This window comes from Lampetra fluviatilis, chromosome 23 (assembly GCF_964198595.1).
Source record: "Lampetra fluviatilis chromosome 23, kcLamFluv1.1, whole genome shotgun sequence".
Classification (NCBI taxonomy): Eukaryota; Metazoa; Chordata; class Hyperoartia; order Petromyzontiformes; family Petromyzontidae; genus Lampetra; species Lampetra fluviatilis.
The window spans coordinates 13,098,834-13,119,301 of record NC_136297.1 but is presented as its reverse complement, the minus strand read 5'-3'; the positions used below and the strand labels follow the sequence as shown (position 1 = coordinate 13,119,301).

The 20,468-nt window shown below is 46.4% G+C and overlaps 1 protein-coding gene across 1 annotated transcript in view; it reads left to right on the top strand.

The window, feature by feature from the left end:
* Nucleotides 1-14,098, top strand: part of XPO6 (exportin 6) — a 32,414-nt gene extending 18,316 nt beyond the window's left edge. The window contains exons 12-25 of the mRNA XM_078867291.1: nt 335-427; nt 1,159-1,228; nt 1,786-1,945; nt 2,636-2,728; nt 3,101-3,251; nt 4,242-4,388; nt 4,945-5,128; nt 5,353-5,508; nt 6,097-6,211; nt 6,786-6,957; nt 7,687-7,848; nt 8,123-8,221; nt 8,464-8,694; nt 9,700-14,098. Coding sequence (XP_078723417.1) covers nt 335-427; nt 1,159-1,228; nt 1,786-1,945; nt 2,636-2,728; nt 3,101-3,251; nt 4,242-4,388; nt 4,945-5,128; nt 5,353-5,508; nt 6,097-6,211; nt 6,786-6,957; nt 7,687-7,848; nt 8,123-8,221; nt 8,464-8,694; nt 9,700-9,801 — 1,935 coding nt within the window. The 3' untranslated portion in view covers nt 9,802-14,098. The remainder of the gene's footprint in view (nt 1-334; nt 428-1,158; nt 1,229-1,785; nt 1,946-2,635; nt 2,729-3,100; nt 3,252-4,241; nt 4,389-4,944; nt 5,129-5,352; nt 5,509-6,096; nt 6,212-6,785; nt 6,958-7,686; nt 7,849-8,122; nt 8,222-8,463; nt 8,695-9,699) is intronic.
* The last annotated feature ends 6,370 nt before the right edge of the window (nt 14,099-20,468 follow it).

Sequence of the window (20,468 nt, the reverse complement as noted above, 5' to 3'; positions counted from 1 at the left end):
TACATAACCTCAGCCTCCGCGCACCGACTTGCCCCATTGCTTTTCTCTCACAAGCCAGTTGGGTTCTGACCTCCTGGATCTTGTGCCGGTGATATTTGACGTGGTCTCAAACGAGGCGTCGCGTACCTAATTGCTGCTAAAATTCAGTTGTGAGGATTGATCTTCAACTCACTGGAGAGTGAGCTGAAATAATAACAATGATGAATGCTTGTACACGTGGGACTTGATTTGTTTTGCTCTGATGGGTGCTGGAGGGTTTTTAATGACACAAATTTGGTCAGATCATGACATCTATTGTCATACTCCTCGCTTGGTTTTCACTGTTGTGTTCCAGAATAAGACCGAATGGCAGCACTTCTTACACCAGAGTCTGGAAGTGGTCGCCAAAGTGGCAGAACTCTTACCAGCTCACGCCTTCAGTACCTTGGTATGAACACAGCTCCAACGCATTCTGCAGCAGCAGCGGGGGGGGGGGGGGGGGAAATGGGCCTCATCCAAGATGAAGCTAATGTCTTTGGATTCTTTTCAGAAGTACAATGAACAAATACCAGTGGTTGGTAGTAGTGTTTATTAGATCGCTGAGCAATGTTGTGTAGTTTAAAGGTGGCTGGCAAAGTTGTATTACTTGAAACACATTCTTGCCCCTCTTGAATCATGGGTCAGGTGTGTTCCAAGCGAGGGTACCGTTCAGAAGTGGCTGTTAAACTTGCAGTTCAGTCTGCTACAACGGAATTAATCACTGTCACGTAACACTGGTTGAAAGGAACTTTGTGCCGTAGGCATATGTGCAGATCAGCCTTTTGAATTTGCTTTGTAAGTGAAATTCAATGGAGTGCCCCTGTTTTATAAACGTTTAGCAGTTCACCAGCATTGGTGCAAGCATGCAAACCGGACTTCTGATGAGACACTCGTGTCAAAACCGGTTCAGAGTTGGTTTGTATTGCATTGGTGCTGCTGAAAGTCTGCCCTCCTAGAGGGCCGTGCGGCTGATGGACATGTAATACTTTTGTTTGTAATATTGAGGGACAGATATGCATTACTTATTTTCTCCACAACGATACTTATGATTCTTGTCATGTATGATCAAACAAATTTCATCCCACTTCGCAATTACACGGTGATAGTTTCAAATAACTCATCAACTCTGTTATTTTCCAGTCACCTATACTTCAAGAGGATCTTGAGATATACCTGGGACTGCAGCAGTTCATCGTGCATTCCGGAGCTGGTAAACAATCACACTTCATGCTACAATAATCAGATGTCATTGTCACACTGCGGTTGTATAACCTGTTTTCAAAAGACAATTCCAGTTTATATTAATTTGATTCTCAAGTGCTTGAGGTTTTGCTGGGAGGCAGGGTGGCGCAGTGGTAATACTCCTCGTTTCTCACAGCGAGAAGGACCTGGGTCTGATTCCAGATGAGGGTGCCTCTGGAATTTGTATCTTCACCACTTGTTCTCCATGGGTTTCCTGCAGGCTCTACGCTTTCCTTCTATGGCTAAAATAACACACAATGTAATTTGTATTGGCCAAACGTCTCAATGCAAAAATAAATACCTGCAAAATTACCTCCTGAAGTGAGTTGAGACTCATTTGGCTTTTATTTTAAACGAGTCTTGAGACTAATTTGAGACTTTCCTTGGTAAACAAGCGTAGCAACAATAATATTGAGAGATAGCAGTGGCTTGGCAAGGCCATCATCCAGCACTGGATTGATGACGGCTGATGATGATGGCGATGCAGTCTCGGCCAGGCTCCTGACTTCGCTACTGTGCCCGCAGGCGGCAGGCTAAACATCACGGCGGAGAGCGACTGCCGGCGGCTGCACTGCTCACTGCGCGACCTCAGCTCGCTGCTGCAGGCCGTGGGACGCCTGGCGGAGCATTTCATCGGGGACGTGTTTAACGAGAGGGTCAGCGACGCGCTTTCTATCGTGGAAAGGTACGGAGCTTTCGAGGTCGGCATTTGGTGGAAACAGCTGCGTGGCGTAGGGCACCCTCCGAATGCAGTGCCGTGATGCATTTGACCCCTGAGGCGTTTTGTGATTTCTCAGCGCAGAGGCGAGCGTTCGCTGGCGAGCGACCGTGGTGCCAGTCGCGTGAAGCGATTGGTGTAATGGTTAGCACGCTGGACTTGCAGTCCAGTGGCTACCGGTTTAATTTCTCGGTGCGGCAGTTGGGAACATTTCTAAAATCCCCCCCTTGCCTCTTTCCACCGAGGTCCTGCTGTGTGGTGGGGTTAAGTGTGGGTACACCCGCCTCTCCTTTCACACCTGGTCAGTATATAAGAGAAGACCAAATGTCCTCTCGAGCTCCCTCTAGTGGAAGTCCGTCCACCAGCAGGGGCATGCGCAAGCAATTGCAAGGATGCAGTTGTTTTTTCACCGAGAAATGTATCACGCGCCAGTGACTTGGGCTCCTCACTGGAGCCTTGAAGATGGCTGCGGCGAGCCAGAGTTGCATGTGCCTTGTGCCAATCCGTGCGTGCGTTATTACAATTCCGCTGGAGTCTTAACGGTTCCCAACTATTCTGAATCGATTGATTCACAAAACAGTTACCGGTTTACTGATTATTAACAACTCGAATATGGTTGTGTGTCTTGCCATTTTATTCTCCTTGTCGGTACCACAGGCTGGTGGAAATGACTTTGTACGGAACACAGACCAAGTTGTTTGCCATAGAGACTGCGGCACCATCTGTCCTGAAACCAGACCTCATTGACGTGTGAGTACTCCTAGAATCCTGTGAATGGCGCAGCGTATTGGAACCTCCCTTAATATGCCGTGGTAGTTCACACGATACGTTGGCACCTTTTGAATAACTATTTTCGTTACTGCTATCACATAACATGCTCCGGTGCAATACGAGTTGGCAGGCAGGAACCATTGCTAAAGCTTGTTAAATGGTGACTCTACAAATCCCTTCCTGCAGTCTTCAAAAGTACAGTAATTTCCACAGTTTGTAATACATTTCCTGCATGTTGTGATTTTTTACAAAGTCAGAATCCAGTTCCGGTGAGATGGTCTTAACTCACTGATGTTTGCCCCCCCGTCCTTTGGCTTGTGTGCCTCTGCGATGACTGTCGGATGACTGCAGGCATGCTCAGTCGCTCGCTGCACTGCAGGCTTACAGCCACTGGCTGGCCCAGTTTGGCACGGAGCTCCGGCGGCAAGGGCAGGACCAGAAGCAGTTTGTGTCTCTCGTCTCCACCGCCATGCTGGCCGTCGCCCCGCTGCTGGACAACAAGGTGGGTGCCCATCACCTGCGCAGTGCAAAACACTCACAGCGGCGGCGTCACGTTCCAGCGCACTCGGAGAGAATTTCCCCATACTCTTTGGTTCATTCGGTAAAGTCACGTAGGTATAAAATAAAATGTTTTTTTGATCATTTTTATAAAATGATTTATTTTATTTTCTACCTACGTGACTTTACTGAAAGATCCAAAGAGAGTGGATTCCTGCAGTCACGAAAGCTTCAAATCGAGAATTTCCCCTTTTGGTGTTCTCACTTGTGGCACTCGGGAAACTAGTCGGCGTTCGTGGGAATCCACTTTGCCCTCTGACGAGTTTGTAGAGTTATTTTGTGTTGCTTGTGTGCCACTGCCAACGCAGTATCACCAAATAATTAGCTTTTCCCCCTGAGTGCTTCATGTAAGAGCTACATTTTCCCAATTCAAGTACACATTTTACAGTTGGGATTCCCCAATGCATAGTCATCTGTTTTCAACACATGCACAACCACTCTGGACATTGAACATTTGGAGCGGCAGGGTGGTGCAGTGGCAACACTCTTTCCTCACAGCAAGAAGGCCCAGGGTTCGATTCCCGACACGGCGGGCACCTTTCTGTGTTGGAGTTTGTATGTTCTCCCCCTGTTCTGCCTGGCCCCCCTCTGGCTTCTCAGGTTTTCTCCATAGCTAAAAACAATGTAAGCGCTATTGGCCAAACATCGCAATGCTGATATTTTGCTGACAAATTACTCAATTGGGATTACACGTTTAAAAATAAATGCCTACAAAATAATACATTGCGATGACGCAACATCACCGAAAACCTGGCGCCACAGTCTTTAAAACGAGTCTCCACTTGGTGAGCCTTTCCTGCGAAAACAAGAAAAATCACAATAATAACAATAGCATGTTGCACACGTGAGTGTAATACTGTGTGCATTTTTTATGGTAATGCGAGTGCTGCTGTAGTTGGTGGTTGTAACAGCTGACGTGGACCGTGCGCTACAGGTTCCTGAGAAAATCCTCCTGTCGTCTGCGCATCTGCTGGTGTCCATCGCGTCGACCGTGCGACCCCCGTTCCTCGCCACTTTGCCCACCGTTCAGAAAATGTTTGCCAAAGTGTCGGATGGCTCGGTGTACCATCTGAACGCTGAGGTACGAATTCTTTGTGCAAAAGGTCATTTTCTTTATTATATCAGTGTTTAATAATTATCTTTGCAGTTTAGGAAATCACCTGTTTAATTTATGCCTATTTGAAACAGCTTTGTTTGGAAATACTGGATGCAGTTAATGGTGGTGGTTATGAATCCGTCGTGAAGCATTTTGAATATTAATAATGTAGCGCATTGGATATTTGCGTCATACAGTGCAAGGGTGCCATGCAGGAAGGCGCTGTGTTTCACAGTCTGCAATAGTTTGTCACAGCTGGGGATGAATTTTCAACTTTGTCAAATTTGAACCACCACACTGACACAATGGCCTACTCTTTTCAAATGACATCACAGGATCTTTAACTTCCACTATGGAGCAGATGGCGCGTATTTTACCATTAAAACACCGGCAGTGTTAACCTGGGTGGCTGCTGGATTCGAATCGCAAACCCTCTGCAACAAGCAGATGAACGCACTCCCGCTGGGCCGTGTCACCCAGCTGACAACAAGCCTCTGCGCTTGACTCCAATATCTGTTCTGTGTGCGTGTGTTTGTCTCAGGCGCAAGTGCTGGTGTGCCGAGCGCTGGTGAGTGCACTGCTGCTGCCTTGGCCCAGCCTTGGCGATGGGGAGCAGCAGTGGGTTGTGCGCTCTTCCAACTTCTGCGGCCTGATTCAGACGCTCACGCAGCAGTACCGCGCACTCAAGAACAGCCTGCAACAGGACAAACTTTTGCTGGAGCCAGGTTAGATGTTTGCATATATATAATAACAACTTTGACCCGTGGCACACCATGGGAAAGGGAGTCAAGGATTATGTATGGAACAAAAAAAAGGAATGGTAAAACGGAAGGGATGCTGGGATGGAAGTCCCCAAGACGGACACAATTGTGGGTAAGACAACCTAAATGTGTAATTACAAGTGCAGATCGGCCGTTGAAATGTCTCGTCGGTGTGGCCTGGTGTGCAGCCAAGCCGGTTGTGCGGCGGACACTAGCGATTCTGCGGGACGTGGTGGAGAGCATATCGGAGGAGGTGACCAAGTCTCGGCAGATTTGTCACCAAGCCATTCAGGAGTCGGTGCAGGTCACCCTTGTGCTTTTCCCGCTCTTCATCAGCCAGCCAGGTACAGCTGTGATGAGTGCCGAGGGTGCGGTTTTTTGTAACAGTGGTAGGGTACACACATTTGGGAATTTAAAACAATTAATTTTGATGTCCTGGTATTTATTTAATGGTGAAAGTGCAGCCCTGCATTTTATTGTTCACATCTCTCGAGACAGCTCTAGGTTCACCAATAGATGTTCACCTCATCTAGAGGCTAGTTGGCCTACTCTTACATTCTGGGCAGATGTCTTAGGAAGACATGGGATTACACACGCTATAACCGCACGCATCCTGCCAGTTGGTAGGATGCGTGCGGTTATAGCATTGGTTGTGCTCTAAACCCATTGATGCTGTTGGGTGGACAGAGCCCCCGGGAGGTGGGGGGGGGGTTAAGATAAATATGCCCATTGTTTCAACTTCTATGCCGGGAAATGTATCTGTGAACGCTGGATTGCAAATCCAGCGTGTTAAACATTACACAAAGACATCATTCACTTTTATATATTTTTTACTGTGCATTCATTTCGCAGTGCTAAGAAAATATCAGCAAAGATGTTATACCCCCATGGGATTAACCTCACTCGTGTTTTTACCCTCCTCTCGTCTCCAGATGTGACGGATGATATATTGACATTTTTCCTGAGCCTCTTCCAAGGGCTCAAGGTGCAAATTGGAGTGCCCTTCACAGAACAAACCATCCAGACCTTTCTCAACATGTTTACACGGTACAGCATCCCACATCCCCCACCCTACCCTTGCACAATCCGTGCAGGTACAGAGTGGCTTGTGTGTATCGGCCTGTATAGCTGCCACACTGATTAGCGCATTCAACGGGGACGGAGATTTCATTCCTACTCATGGATGATACTTGCTTTTGCCAACTGGCGAGTGCCACCTGTATTAGATAATTAGGCTGCTATCCTGTATAGCGAGATGGTGACACGCTTGTGCTGGGAAAGCACTGAATGTGTCGATGAATCAGCCAGCTAACCAGATGAGTACGTATGCATGTTGAACTTCTTTCGCACCGTGCTAATCGGAGGTGCGGGGGAAGGACAACTAAACATAAAAGAGTGCTCAATGAACAATTAAGTCTGTTTTTCAATAGCACGCAAGTTGGCAAGTATCCAGATTATTGTTGCTTAGTTTAGAGGGAACAGTTGTTGATGGCTGAAAAGCCGGGAGGGTTGCCAGTTTAAGCAATCACTGCTCCCCCCCCCCCATGCTTTGCTCCAATAATCTGAGGCCAATGAGGAGTTGATAGGTGACTATTGTTGTCTTCCATTCCGTCGTGTGCAGGGATCAGCTGGCCGACAGCATCCTGCACGACGGGAGCGCGGGCTGCCGTGTGGTGGAGAAGTTCCTCAAGATCCTCCAGCTGGTGGCCCAGGAGCCTGGCGCTGCCTTCAAGGCTTTCCTGCCCAGCATTATCTCACTCTGCATGGAGCAGCTGTACCCCATTGTGGCTGCGGTGAGTCACCCTCCGCCGCCGCTAAATGATTCATTTCCTGCATTGGTTTTCCAGCCCAAATGATTGTGGCCCATTCGCGACAGGGCTTCACACGCTGCCTGCAGAGTTCGTCCCGTGTCATTCTGCACGGCTGCACCACCATATGATGGACACTGCATTGGCAGTGTTTGCAGAAGCACAATAATGTAAAACTCAAAACACATAAATCAATAACTCAGGTCCTTCACACCATGTACATTTAAACATTTTAATTTGTTTATGCGCTATAAAAAAGGGCCACTGCCCAAAACGTCGCATTATATACTTAATGCCACAGTGTTATTGACGAATGCAAGTATTTTGTTATTTTTGCCTTGTTTTACCTTTTCCTATTCCAATGACGTTTTCTTCCGATTGGGAAGAAAACTAAAATAACTTAATCGGTACCGAGGCTCCCACAATGCTATGCGGGAGGGCATGTGGCACAGTTGGGCGCCAGTTATAATAGTGCGGTCGTGTCGCTCCAGTTCTCTGCGGTCTTAAAAAAAAATGGCGCTATGCTCAACCTCTTTCACGTTCCGAGATTCAACGGTGAACGGAACCCACCCTGCAACTTGCAGACGTCTCGGAATGGGAAAGGGTTAAATTGGTGTAGCAGAGTCGACCGGTTGAGCGCGTCGTGTGCGCCATCCAGGGTGCATGTGTAACTCGCAGCCTCGTGTGGTTCCTCCTCCTCCTCCCCCTCGACAGCGCTCGTCGCCGGACATCAAGGCTGAGCTGTTTGAGCTGCTGTTCGAGCTGCTGCACCACAACTGGCGCCACTTCTTCAAGACGGCCGTGCTCGCCACCATTCAGAGGGGTGGCCACGAGGAATCCATGGAAAACCAGGGACAATTTGTGGCCATCATGCAGGTACCGACTACCTCGAGCACAACCAGATTCCCAGTGTCGTGATTGGGTCCATCTTTACGGAACTTTAAGCCTCGTTCGATTGGCATTTGCAAAGCAATTGACGAAATGTTATAAGTAGCAGTGCATAACATTTTTTGCAATTCTTACAAACATTGACATGTTTAACAGACGGATTTCCTTTTGAAAGTAGACTGGAAGTAAACTAATTTGTAATGCACTGGTAGTGAATGTGTAGTCGTTGGATTTACTTGTTTGCGTGCGTCGTGTTTTGCAGGCTTTTGGGCAATCCTTCTTACAGCCTGACATCCACATCTTTAAGCAGAACCTGGCCGCCTTGGAAAGCCTCAACGCCAAACATAAACTATACCATAAGGTGCACACTCTCTACCCTTACCAGCCGCACGCTGTCCATTTACTCTGACCTGTGTTCAATGGTGTAAGCCACGTTTATTTACCAGTAATGATGATTTATTTATTTATTGCTTGTGTGTGATTCCTCAGTCTGGCACAGGCCCATTTTATCATGGAGGTACCAGTTTTATCACATGACTGTCTGTATCCCTGCAAATTCTGGTCTCTGTCTCACCCCCCCCTCCTCACCGCCTGCCTGCACAGACGATATTCCGCACGTCGATGCTCTTCCAGTTCCTGCACGTGCTGCTGCAGGTGCTGCTGCACCGCTCGCACGACCTGCTGCAGGACGAGATCGCCGTGGCGCTCTACAACATGGCCTCGGTCGACTTTGACGGCTTCTACGCCTCTTTCTTGCCACACTTCCTGGAGACGTGCGACGGCGTGGACATGGCACAGAAGGGCACGCTCGCTGGGAACTTCAAGATGGACAGGGTGAGTTATCTGGCAGAGCACAGCTCCATCGAACTGCGCTTCTGTGGCCGTCTGGAATGCTCTTCTGAAAGTAGGAAGCCACTGGAAGGATGCACTTTTAAAATGTAAATTGAAAACTCTTTTCTTTAGCACTGCTTTTGTGTTAATTCCTTGTCTTCCCCTGCACCTCTGATTAGCAAGGTTGGTTGTGTATTTTCCAAAGAAGTTCAAAATACATACCTACAATTAACACTTAACTGAGAATTACAATTCTTCAGCTTCAGGACCAACAATATCCCTTAATATAATTGATAGCCTCTTTTCACAAACGAGTATATTAATTACGCTTACTAAACTATTATAACCTGCAAAACAACCAATCAACAAGTAATGAACTGATTATTAAACTGCATCACGTGCATGAGTGTGCTGATATCACCTTCTTAAGGTCCCTGATGAGGAAGCTTATTTACTCTAGTGCTGAACTTGTGGTCACACCTGCTGATGATGCTGGGTGTAATCTCGAGTGAAACGTCAGAATGCAGCTTGCCTTTCACCATTCGGGTTTGTTGAAACACCACATCAATTGGTATATTTGCCCACGTGATGACGACTGCATTTGATTGGTTTTGTCAGCTGGCTTGGGTAGGAGCTGAAGATTAACATTGCACACACACACACAACATCTAACAATTTTTTTTCATATTGGTCCTCAAAGCCTTTTATATTAAGGAATATTCTGTTGGTCATAAAGTTGAAGAATTGTAATTTTAAGTTAAGTGTTAATTATACTAGTTGCTTTTATAAAAACAATATATTTATAATTTTCAAATATTGTTTGAGTTTTAAGCAAGTGGCTTTAAAGTTTATTTTCCATCACACTTTTGTGCTATTTTTGCCAAGTTGTGTTTGTCTTGTTATTGACCTTTCAGAGAAGTGCCAATTATCACGGAGGAATTTGTAAATTAGGAGTTCGGAAGGTGCTTTAAATCAATGTTAACGCTTTCCTGTGTTTAACGTTTGCAGGATTTGCCATCATTCACGCAATGCGTACACAGGTTTGTCAACGACCTTCGCTACTACAGGCTCTGCAACAGTAGCCTGCCTGCTGGAACCGTCAAGTTTTAATGCCGATGGGGGGAGGGGGGAGGATGAAAACTTAGAAGTATCGTCCAAACAATGTGTTTGAATTGAAGCGCAGAATAAGCCACAAGCAGCAGTCCTGCGACTAACTGAACGTCATCCAGCAACACCCACGAGGGTGCAGCTCTTCAATGCCCCTCCCCTGCATGTGGCTGCAGGTGAGACACTTGTCAATGTATTTTGAAATTGAATAAAAAAGAAAACATGGTGAGAACAATGAGAACGGAAAGCGGCAGAGAAATATTTGGGGCGACAGATGTTTTTTCTCGTGATGGGGAAACGTGCCGTTTTGTGATGGACAGTGGGGCCCGTCTTTGATAATCGGTAGCAGCAAAGTTGCCAAGTCTGAACTGCCAAGCGTGGAGGAAGAACTGGCAGTGTTAGAGGAAGAGGCGAGGGCTGCCGACTGCCGGCTCTCTTCGGCGTCGTTTTCCTCGTGTGTTGCCGCTGCGGAAGTGAAGAGGAGGAGGAGGTTGCACGCGAAACCCCTGAGAACGTGTCGCTTTCTCATCACGGTGTGCTGCGGGCCGTACCAAGCCGCAGACAACCGCGTATGCCAACTGAGCCGCCACCGTTGGAATTCAGCCTTCTAATGCCGACGTTATAAAAAGAAGTTCTACAGAAAAATACGGCAGTGAATTGCTATCATCATTCCTTATTTTCTGCGTTTATAAACGGTTTGCTGAATCAAGAACTTGTGATCGCTTATGTTCATGGTGGGAGACCAGTGTTATGAAGACCTGTATCAAAACTTGATTAATTCTCGCTTTGTTTTGTAAAACTAAAACCCCATTCCAGGTCGTGTGTGCCTATCACGCAATAGCATATGTAAATGAGTTTGACAGTGTTGGGCTGCTGGAGATATATGAAAAAAATAAACTCCCGTTTCATAACTTGAGGAAAAATGATAAAAAAAAAAGTTTAAAAACATAATTTGGAGGGAAATCTTCACAATGTGAAAACAAAATGTGAGTGAGCAGTGTGACATGAAAATGGCCTAATTTTTCGATAATTCAGTTTAGCAAATAATTGTATGGACTTTCTACTGCGATGAGTGGAAAAATTTACAAAAGCAGTTCACCTGACAATTTGAAGTTGCAAACTGGGGCCATTGTTTATTTTTTTGTAAAATTAGCGCTGTTTGCTTATTTGTTCTTTTTTTATTACGTCTACTGGGTCCAACAAACATTATCTTGATTGTGATGCAATTTGTGTTTGAGAGTAATTGTATACGTGTTCACTTTTGTTCAGCACTTGTACACAAGGCACCAAACGGCACTGAAATGATGCACGGAGGATATGCAGCTGTTGGCGGAAACGATGTTGGTGTTGTGCAAACACGCGCTTTGCTTTGAGCTCAGATTCCCAACTGTGTTCCTCCCCCAGTGTGCCATGCCAGGGGCCATCGGTTATTTTGCGCGCACACGTCGAAGTAAGAAGTGACCGTATTGTGCGCAGGTATTTATAAAGACGGGAGGAGCCATAAGAACTTCGTGCCGATTTCTGTTGGGAAGTACTGTGCGGCCACTGCACTTCCTTGCAGAAATCCAGGAGAGTTGGTGCAGAGTGGGGCGTGCTTCACGAGGCTCGGGTTTGTGCTTCTCTCATTTTAGTTTTAAAGTCTTTGTGTCTGTGCGCAGAAGGCCAAAATGAGAACGTGAAATCCCTTTTTCAGTTGAACTTTTGTTTCTCTCTCCCATTAATGAATTCTTAAAGAATGCAACTTTCCTTGGATTTGACAGCAAGAGGGCAGCCAGTCTAAATCATATTGGTGTATCCGTGTAATACCAGACCACCTCTACGATGATCACTTCTTTACTTAAAGCCAAGAGAACCCGTTTGAATGTGTTTTTGGATTCTATTTTTATTTCTTTAAAACAAGAGCACGGTCTCCAAGGTAAACCACATATTTAGAGTAGTGTCTTACGCTTGCTATGTCACTTGACGTATTAAACGTGTACATTCTGCATATGTTATTGTGACTCGATCGCAACGTTTTGCAGCATAATACATAGCTGGGCAATAATTTAAATTATTAAGTTCTGTAATAATAAAATTGTTGTTATTGTGAGGCCAAAATGCCACAAGAAATATAAGACCGGTGCAGAAACACGGAAGGGCGCATTGTGAACGCTCAATGTCTTGGTCAATCAAGCTGCCCCCACCCCCCCCTGGCGTGCTGTCAGGTAATGAGTTGCCGTGGGGAAATTCTTGTAATTCAAGGTGATCCATTTATAGATTCGATTATAATGAAAAATGGTATAAACAAAACTTATTGAGACGGTAGGGGTGTGCAAAGGATGAGGAATGGGTGACCACAATAGGGGGTGGAGTAGTGGGGGTTGGGAAAGGGGAGGGAAGAGAATGGGGAAGAGGTTAAGTTTTAAGAGAGGAATGGATAAGGGAGGTTAAAGAGGGGGACTGCTTATGTGTATACTGTGAAATCAATGTTCTATATCTCGCTATTTTAGTGGGATATCTATAAATGGATCCATCTTGTGTTCGGGGGCTGTGGAACCGCTTGCCGGCTATGCTTGGCAGACGCCTCCCGGTTTGTTCCACTTGAATCTCGATTGCGTTGTATCTAAGTGACAAGAGGCCAATCAGGTGCGGGAAATACGAGTGTTCAATCGGATGAAAATTGTACATGAATCAAGTGCTCGTTTAATAAAACTCACCACTTTCGGATATTTAGTTTTTTTTTCACGAGTGCTAGACTCACAATCGGAAGGTTATTAGTTCACATCCCAATCGGAAGTCAATCACCTTATTCATCCTGGGGTCAAGGAAATGTGTACCATTTTGTGGCAAGTCGGCTGTGGTCATTCTATGGATATACTGGCCACGGTAATGTGGACTTTCCACCTGTGAATGCCAATGGAAATGAGTGCCGCCCCAATGTCTGAGCAGGGAGGGTCTCTGACTTTCACTTGGTATTTAAAAGGAGTATGAATGGGGAGAAAAAAATATCCCCAATCAAATCAATAAAATGTTTGACGATGTCAGGATTAAAATACTTAATTATATTTGGTCTGTTCATTTAGTTGGTTGAGCAGATTCCATTTTCCAATTCCTTAGCAGATGCATTTGGCCAAATGTAATTCAGCATCTTTTATCTGCTAATTTTAATCCCCAGTATTCCCCGAGACAATTGTCGCATTAATTTGCTTGGGCACATCGCAGTGTTTGTGCACACGCGGCAATATCTGTGGTTGATTTCACTTAGGAGCAAATCACGGGGCTGTACAGAAGACTTGCAGTTGTGCGCGAGCATGCCTGTTGATGTGGCTTTTCTAAACCGATTGAATGTGCCAACATGACTAAACATATCCTAAATTCTACTGCAGATCGTTTCACAAGCATGCATTTGGCTGAATGGGTCTTCACAAAAGGCTCCATGGTTTCGGGTGAAGTAAAACGAGAAATATAATTAGAGTTATGCCATCTGTTGAGCTCGCATATGTCGGGAAATATATGACAGCGTCCCCGAGGTTGGTGGGAAATGTCCGCAGTGCCCTACCAGATGTGTCCCGTGAATCTACGAGGCTGTGTAGCCAGTTTACTGCTTGTTGAGACTATGAACAATGTGGAACACGAGTCAAGGTTGCCGACATGTTGCAGGATCCACCATTGCAAATCACAACGGGTGAAGAAACTCGTGCGCATTCGTGCGGCAAACATTTCTGAGAACAAGCTCACAAAATAAGTTATCCTGATACGAAAGTGCCGTCTTCATATGCCATTGTAATTAGTGCTGTCGTTCAAAGAGCTTACGATGTAAGGTAGAAATAAAGGTGAGTTCTCGGCATGTATAGCTCGGTAATCGCGTGCGTAAGTTTCACGGCATAACGGTGTCTCCGTAGGGTGAGGGGGTGTAAAATGTGGCCCTGACAAAATGGTAGCGCAGCCTGCATTCACATTCACGTATTGACTCTTGGTTTTTCGTTTGTGGTTGGTGTTGGGAATAATTCTCCTGGCCTCAAGGCTCCACAGCAGCGTCCATTTCTCGTGCTCGGATATTCACCACTCTCTCCATCGCATTGACCGCAAACGCTCGTTGCTGCAACTGCTCGGCTGTCTGAAATTGAGTAGAAATGTCCCTCGAGTGCTGGACATTTTTGCATCTCACGTCTTAATGTTGTGAAATACCTAAGGTACTAAAAACAATAGAATCTGTGAATATTTTGTAATATGAGGTTAAGTTTGAGTTTTCCAAATGTCTGTGTGCCATTTAAGCAAGTTCTTTTTTTAAGCATGCTCGCAATTAAAATAAAAGTACAGATCAAAAAAACACGCTCGTGTGTTTTAAACAGGCAACGCATTCCAATTTAATTAGCAGACTGAAACAGTGCCTTTATTCTTAAGAAAGAAAAGTTGGATTATTTTTCACTTATTTTTCACTTATTTATTATTCTGCAAGGGAATTGTTATGAAATCGAAAAGCAGATAACGAGACGGCTCAAGCTGGATTACATGGGTTGCAACAAACCCATTGGTGTGTCGCTTTGGCTGCGTTGAGGGTGGTTCTCGGAGCGTGTCGCGGCCCGCTCGACTGCGGAGCTCGTGGCGATTTTGGTTGCTCATCGCGTGCGGCTCCACCACTGACCAAGACCAACTTTATTATTGTTATTTTAACATAACACATCTCAAATGTTTCGATTTAAAGCTTTCGTGACTGCAGGGATTCATCGTCTTGGTTCTTTCGGTAAAGTCACGTAGAAGGGAAGTAATACAATAATAAAAATAAAACATAATAAAATAATTCTCACGACGTTTCGGCCACAACGCAAGCAGCTGTCCTCAGGTGAAGACCAGGTCTGTCGCTGTCTCCCCGACAGACCTGGTCTTCACCTGAGGACGGCTGCTTGCGTTGTGGCCGAAACGTCGTGAGAATTATTTTATTATGTTTTATTTTTATTATTTTATTCCCTTCTACGTGACTTTACCGAAAGAACCAAGAAGACATCTCAAATGTGTTTTTTTAAAGCATTCTTTAGAACACTGGAGAATTTGGGATAAAGCAATTTATCCATTGCTAGCGTGGCCACCGCGAGCAGTTTATTAATGAGTCAATGTCCTCGAATTGACTCGTGGTCTGATTACAAAGGCATGCTTCACTTCTTCAATTAGGTCTATTGGGTGCACATGAACGATCGCGTTAATTCGGCTTCATTGAGCAGCGGGCGATAAGGAGGAGCAATTGAACGGGGATTCGCATTTGAACAGGAGGTCTGCTCATGTTTTGTCTCGGCTAATTTGAAGGCGGGTTATTGGTGCTGATAATCAAGCCGAAGATCAGCCTGTATGTATGTTGACCTTCTTTCGCACCGTACGGAGCCAACCGTGCTAATCGGAGGTGCGGGGGATGAAGCATGGAGACCTACGATGGAGTCTTTTATACGAAGCCTGATTGATGCGTGGATTTTGTTTTATGTATCACCAGCAGTATGTTGATTTGTTTATGCCGAAGATTAGTAACCACCCTATGGCCATTTAAATCTGATCCACTTATTGCAGGTAATCAATGCACTATATCGAGACCGAACTACATGCTGGCGATGGGTTACCGTCACTCCTCTGAAAGGAAGCGTCACATGCGACGTCAGATCCTTCCCATCACACCTGGTAGTGTGTCACACTACGTGTCCAGGGCGAGTACTTTAGTTAAGCATCACGCACCAGCAATGCATTTTCGTGAATCCAGACCACTTGCACATGAGACTAGCAGGGCCCTCCTGAAAGGGGGTCTTGGGACCCGAGCTCGGCTTCTCCTGGATACACGTCGAGGTTTTCCACCACCACATTTGCCGACAGCACGATTTTCTTTTTGTTAATTTTGTCCATTCTCGGAATGATGCCTCGAGGCCAGTTCCCTGTGCCCGGTGCACGATGTGAACGCGCACACAGCCAGCCGGGAGACGACGCTTTGCAATTTCGCCTCCGCTTATTTTTTGTGAGGCAATTGCAGAGCTGCACACAACACGTGGCAACCTCTGGCTCTCAAAGCCACCCCCGTATCTACTCCGCTGCTCCGCATCCCAATTGCTACGACCGTGTCAGGATGACGGGCTACACATATATAGTGGGCCCGTATTATCCGTGTATAATTTTTGCAACAAAAAATATTGCAGTTGTACCCCAAGACCTTTGGATTAAAAAATGAATGTGCTATGAAATGTGGACGCGCCATATATTTATTTTATAAGAGCGGCAGCATAGGTTGACTGCATAAATAATTCACCGGGGAAGAATTAGAGCAACGTGAGCAACGCTATTAAACGTGACCTCTCCCGCCAGGTGAGAGCGCGCGTACAAATGGAATTGAGACAATCGACACGAGGGGTTGCTGGCTCGCCGAGGGATGGGAGCACTGAATGCCGAAATGCTGTGGATCACACGCAAGTGAGGTTTAACTCCGCACCACTTTAGATTAGCAAAGTTGATAAATATACAAACAAATAACTAATGTGGTGGTGTACATGACTTTTTTAAATCTCTATTCTGCCTCCTGTGTAAAAAAAATGTCAATCCAATCAAGAATTAAGGCCACCCCATGTCTTTCATACGAGTGAACACTCATTAATAGGCCGAGAACACCTTCATATAGAGGATCGCAGAACTTGGGAGGGTGAATTTGGCACCAGCTCACTGCTTGTGGCTGCCTTTCCCGCTTGTCTGTGGTCCTCGAGTCGGTCTCCCTCTTCCAGAGTGAGCGAATGCTGTGCGCGTCACAAGTCGCAATGGTTATCTTAGACTGCACCACGCTGTCAGTGCGGGATGGTGAGGGAGCTCGGCCCACTTTCGATTTCACCTCGCCAGCCATGTTCACCGTGACAAGAGCACCAACTCGCTTCACCGGATTCTTAGCGCGGGGCACAAATCACTTCACCACTGACATCCCCCCCTCTTCCATTCAACCCGCACTGACCAGTATGGTGAAGTATGGTCAAACAACCCCCTGTAGCGGACATGGCATGGGGAGGCCCGCATTGACCAAGGGCTGCACATGCACGTGCACGAGCCAAAGTGCAACTCTACTCACCACTACAAACACTATCGATCCATTTTGGAACAGTGTTCTCTGACCGCATGCTAAGTCCGCCCCCGCCACTACTCTGGCAGTTCAGCCAAAAAGTTCACAACAAAAACTGACAAAGACGAGGGGGTGGGGGGGCAGTGCAATGATATTAGCGCAAGCAGCAGAATAATCTGTATGACGCAGCCCGATAAGGACGTCACGTGGACAGGTCGTTCTGCAGTGTCTGCTAGTTGTGGTTGGGGGGCTACATCGCGTGAGTAATGGCATTGTCGTCGGTGACGGTGGGGGGGGGCATAGCTGCGGGAGAATCGATAAACAACTCGGCAATGGGTTTGCTGCATTGCTCTGTGCTAAAGCACCGCAAAACCCGCAGCCTATAACACCTGTTGTTGCTGGTGATCGTTCAACTAGAGCATGAATCAGGCTCAAAGCTATACTCTGGTTCTTTCGGTAAAGTCACGTAATTATTTTTTGTTTATTCTGATTTTCTTCCTCCGTGACTTTACCGAAAGAACCAAAGAGTGTGTGGAGTCCTGCAGTCACGAAAGCTTCAAATCAAGATCGGCTCAAAGCTGCTTGGCTTCTCATACGAGACCGGGCAAATTTGTGGGCAATGCCATGTGGTCCATTGGCTCTGTGTACACGCACATAAATGCAAGTAATGTAATGTAGAGATATTTGTCAATCCTCTGCTGGATGGTGCAGGTTAGTGATGTGGGGTGGGGACGGATCAGAAATGGCTCGCCACTGAGGTTAGAGGCTGTTCAACACGCGCTTCGCAAACAATTTGCCACGACGACTCCGCGTGCGCAGTATATGCACAACGAGCAATTATTATCTCCTCAAACTATTCGACCCACGTGGAATCCAATTCGGTCTAAACAATTAAGATTGTTTTTCTCTGCTGCGGTATCTTCACCTGATTTACCTTCGACTCCTTCATCTACATAACAAAAATAAAATCCCCACGAAAACCGACCCGAGTGTGTTGCCGAGTCTCGGAGTCTCACTCCGTTTGAATCGTTTGCATTTGGCCAGCTGCTCCGCTTGCAGAAATCATGCGCATGAAATATTAATTCGCTAAAAAACGTCATTGCACAATGCTCAATATATTTGTGCCAGCATCCACCCGGGGATAAAGTCGGCTATGTGTAAACTTTTAATTGAGCTTACGATGGCTTATTTAGCTCAAACGATCAACACCACAGCATGCGACAGTGGATTGAACCCGGCCGGCGACCAGAGTTCGATTTCTAGCCAAGGCGACTCTTGCAAACGAGTTCTCAGCGGGTGAACGAGAACAGGGTGCTTCACCATTTATTTTAACACTCATATGGGACTATCGTTTTGAAAGGAAAAATAACGGATAATACACTGTAGAATGATAACAAATGTAATGCTAATAGCTTCAAAATGTCGAAGTCTCCACTTGTTCGCCGTCATTGTTAACACGTGCCAGGAATCTCCAGAGCCCGGAGGCACATTCATTGTGGTATTGTTGCAAATTCTCGGAAGTGTTCACATTTTTTTGAAGCACCCCCACCGTTCTCCCACCTGCCCTGGCCAGCGCGAGGAGGTGCGTGCAGGAAATGCCCGGATGTTGTACGTGGAGAGACAGATGACGCGAAGGAGACCATCGCTCGCTTGTTTGTTATGTATTCTCCACAATGGCCGCTCATTATTATTTTGTGTTGTGAAATGTGATCAGACAAGCCACGAAACCAACGTGGTATGATGTTGCCTTTACACAGCAGTGAATTGAGGGCTGTAAATTATGGTAACCGAATTGAAGGTGCGAGTTGGGAGCGAGGAGGTGGAGATTGCGAGTGCATGTCGGCAAAGCAAGGGGAGAGAGGCGGTTCTGGCCTCAGCTTTAACCCAATATGACTCAGTCGGTCCGGCTATTTACAAAAATAGCTGAACTGTCAAGATATAGAAACCCCTTGGGTTCACGAAATCGACAAACTGAGCAGCCGGCTACGAATGTCAAGGTTCTGTCTTCAGCGTCAGGGACTGCACAGAATTTCATTTCATTTGGATGACAGCCAGAATCACAGCCAAAAAACACGTCAAGAAAATAAAGTAAGTGCGAGTGCGAAACAACTAAACATTTTTGGCAATTTTCAAGCCAATTAATTTTCGCTTGTGTGAACTTTAGTACAACTTATTTACACTACGGTGCACAATCCCAGAAGAATGCCAATGGTGCTGTTGGTGTCACGTGACGGGACAACAATCTTCCAGCAGCCCCACTCTCACCGGTGGTGCGTCGTCATCACGCAGCACAGAACAATACCCGGAAGCAGACATCACAGAACCGCTCCTGAAATGTCTTCAAGTGACATTGTAACCAAAAATCTGTCCTAACTATCTATCTATATAGGACAGAGTCTATATAAATGCATATACATTGGCGTACGCGTTAACTTTTAGTTTTACTATCGTCAACTTATTAACAATGCTGATAATTTACCCAGGAAAGCTTCGTGGAGCATCAACTCTTTCTTGTTCAGGTGACGTTTGACCAATACCAAGGTAGCATTGTGCCCCAATCAGGTGGAACACGGGGAGGACTCCGATAAAGTTTATCCCCAGGTCGACACTCAACACCGCCCTCTCCTGGACACATCTGGGAGCCTCACGCCTCCTCTCACACCAGACCACTCCTTTTGGTCCATCAATCCGAACTCCAACCCTGATAATTGTGCAGGAATAACCCAACCGGTAATGGATATCCATTGTGACTTACATGCAGACATTAACCCCCCTCTGGCCTTCGCACCAGATTGGTTCACAAGTGATGACATCACATGTATCCCCCGTCTATTTCAGACCGACACAGGAAGAGGATTTCTCCACAACTCTGGCTGTCGCCTGATGATGCTCGTTGTAATTACTTGCAAAACGTCATTCACGAATTGTAAACGTCGTGGGTTTCCTCTCCAACACACAAGTGTGCTGAACTAGTAACTAATTGGCATGTTCTGTTCACGTGACAAACCTTACTAATTGGCGATCTCGCCCAAAAACCTATGAACCCTGATCAGCTCACATACAGCGCAATGAGGCCTGTTGCATGCAGGGTGATCCGCATCTTATTAAAGCCACCGTAGAACATATGGGTTTAATGAAGCTTACGCATCTGCACCATCACCATGTCACTTTAGCCCCCCACCCAGGTTCACGCTCGTTAGCGCTGTACGGCGAGATGTTAACTCCCTTGCCTGGTATGCAGGAGGATGTGGGTTCTATCCTGCGGTCGTGTGGAGTTTCCTCCGGGTCCTCCGGTTTTTCCCTCCACATTTATAAACATTTAGAGTATTTGGCTGCTATAAATGTCCACGTGATAAGCCGGCACTGCTACTGAGCTATCATTTGTGGCCAGGTCACTGCTGAAGAAGCTCAGTGGGCCTCGCCTGGTAAAATAAAACAAAATCACAGTTTACGGTGCCCCCCCCCACACAACGGATGTAACCCCCACCCCTCTCCAGGACGTGCAGCCAGGCCTGGTGCGAGCTGAAGGTTCGGAGTAACAAGATGCCTCAATTGCACGGTCGGCAATCGAGGCATGCTGGCTACGTACGGTGCGAAAGAAGTTCAACACACGTACGTA